Source organism: Saccoglossus kowalevskii, chromosome 4, assembly GCF_978046115.1.
Source record: "Saccoglossus kowalevskii chromosome 4, keSacKowa6.1, whole genome shotgun sequence".
NCBI classification, from domain to species: domain Eukaryota; kingdom Metazoa; phylum Hemichordata; class Enteropneusta; family Harrimaniidae; genus Saccoglossus; species Saccoglossus kowalevskii.
The window spans coordinates 22024420-22027084 of record NC_140644.1 but is presented as its reverse complement, the minus strand read 5'-3'; the positions used below and the strand labels follow the sequence as shown (position 1 = coordinate 22027084).

The 2665-nt window shown below is 36.9% G+C and overlaps 1 protein-coding gene across 1 annotated transcript; it reads right to left on the bottom strand.

The window, feature by feature from the left end:
* Positions 1 to 239: 239 nt before the first annotated feature.
* Positions 240 to 1351, bottom strand: LOC144344694 (uncharacterized). The gene has a single exon (XM_078006567.2). The coding sequence runs from the start codon at positions 1349 to 1351 to the stop codon at positions 314 to 316; it is 1038 nt and encodes a 345-aa protein (XP_077862693.1). The 3' UTR covers positions 240 to 313.
* Positions 1352 to 2665: the final 1314 nt, after the last annotated feature.

Below are 2665 nucleotides of genomic sequence, written 5' to 3'. Positions count from 1 at the left end.
TTCCTTTAATACTAATGGTCACTGATAGCAAAGTAGGTGATTTATAAACGATTTATGTAACACAACGCAACAGTATTTTGAAATGTAACTGTTATAACTGCTCTAGTGTTGATAGCATGATTCTCATGCCTCCGAGATTACTGATAAACGACAAAAATAGGGCATTAATGACTGCCTCTTGAACTGAACAATCGGATATATGTGGGTAAAACAAACAACAGGCAAAGAAATCTGCCAAATACAAGCAATTTCATCACAAGAACAGAAAGTGAAAATAAACTTTCTGTGCAATGCAACTGAACATTTTCCCTTTCTAAATAATGTCCATCACCCAAACACCAGCATTCAAAATGGTGTTGAATTCGGCTCTAAAGTCTGGATAGTTGTCATATGATGAAGGCAGTTCCAGTAAATTTGAGCAGGTATGTGCTACTGGACGACGGCATATACCAGACAGCTTGACAAATGATATGTTTAGAGGATCCTCAGGCATCAGATCAGATCCAGTAATGAAACGTAGAAAGCTCTTCAACAATGATCCATCAATTTCACGTATATACCTCTGTAAATGGTTCCCCACTATCTTTTCTTCTGTATTCATTTGGTCTGGAAACTGTAACAGCTTTATAACTTTTTTTGGGTTGGGCTTTTTGTCCTCATAGAACTTGTTGATATTGTCGCTACAAATGGTACTGGAAAGTGGTAGAAGTATTTTTCTCCAACAGTCTGCAACAAACATAGGTTCCTGTATAATCTCTTTGTGAGCAATCTCCAAAATAATTTCACGCATATTATCAGCACTAGGCAACTTCCGGCATTGATGGTTATCTAGAGCATCAGTAAGATCTTCCTCGTCTACTGCATTAAAATCAGAAATTGCCTGATTAAATACCTCACGCTCGCCTTCGGGTACAAACAGAAAGTAAGCTTCAAGTAACTGCTGGGAATCACGCTGGATATTTACTTCCTTTAGAAAAACTTCCATGATAAATGGCTGTGCTAAGGCAGTTGGGAAGTATTTGGCTAAATAGAAACCTTTGACAATAATTCTGCCCACTGCTTCCCATGAACTACGTGTGAAGTCATGTCGTAGGAATGGAACTCTGTATATGTTTCCAATAGTGCAACGTTCATAAAACTCCATCCAAAAGGCGGTGAAACACTCTCTAATGACTCCACTACCAACTGCCTGTTCCATGGCTGAACTGTCTGGCAATACCAATCTTATATCAATATCTTCTGCCAGAATACCAGGGTCAGAAAATTCTTTCAACATGTCTTCCAGAATTTTGCTTCTATGTATCACAATCATACGTATCCCCCCAGGATGTGGAATTTCCAGTTCATGCATGGTTTCAGTGTTATCTAAATTTGAGATGGTATCATTAAAATTGCTGAGACTACCTTGTAATAGCACATCATCACAGCAAAACCGGACTATGCCTGAATTGATGCTATCATCATCATCATCATCATCATTATCATCATACGTGGCCACGACTTTGTATCTCGTGGCCACGACTTACTATCTCGTGGCCACGACTTACTATCTCGTGGCCTCGACTTACTATTTCTATTAAATCACGATGACATTTGACTGTAGAGCGACCTCTAGCGATGACAATAGTAGACTTCCTGACTGACTCAACGAACCGTCATTGAAGTTTCCAGCTCCTAAAAAGCCGATTTGGTAAGTTATTGAAATAATTTATACAGTGCATTTGAATACCACAGGGAGGGGACGATTGATTCGTTTCATATGTAGTAAATCTGCAGTTTCGAACAGTAACTGAATTCGGCAGTAAGTATTTCAAATCGACAGTTGATACCAATCAGCTGAATTGGAAAGTGCCGCCATTTCTGTCACTTCCCGGTTGATAGTATTAAGATGTCAGTGTTACCTTCTACATTATTCATGTTTTTAGATAATTATGTTGTATGATATTTGTACCTCTCCCTGTGCGATCCCAGGGTACTCCAATTGCTGAAGTATTCGGGTATGTGGCGCTGTGTTTACCCCATTTGTTCACGGTCGAGCCCCCTAGTTTTGTATATTAATTAACCACATTTAAGCATTTTAACTTGTTTCTCGTGTACTATTAAACAAATTTCAATAAAATTTGATATATAGATGCTCTGGGATAATGTGCAGACCTGTTTAGTTTTTGGTTGAATCTGTGCATAATAATGACCTAATTTGCATAATAATTAGCCAATATTAGGCATTTTCACTTGCTTCTCATGCACCATTAAACAGATTTCAATGAAACTTTGTAGAATGTACAGTACTGATTAGTTTTGATTGAAATTGTTTGCCTATTAGTTACCTTATTTGCATATAAATAAGCCAATTTTAACCATTAAACAGATTACAATAAAACTTAATAAATACACATGTAGGTGCTTAGGGATAAGCCATATACATATTCAGTTTAGGGTTACATTTTACTGCTTACTAATTACCTAATTTGCATAAATTAACCAATTCATTGGTACTCCACATATATGAAACTAGGAACATAGGTGCTTTTAAATAATCCACAGATCTGATATTAATTTTATTACTCACCTCCTATAAGGTTCATATGTATTTCTTAATTTACTAAGTACTGCATATAGTGACATGCATTCGGTGCTATAATTGTGCTGTCTGACAAGATATATA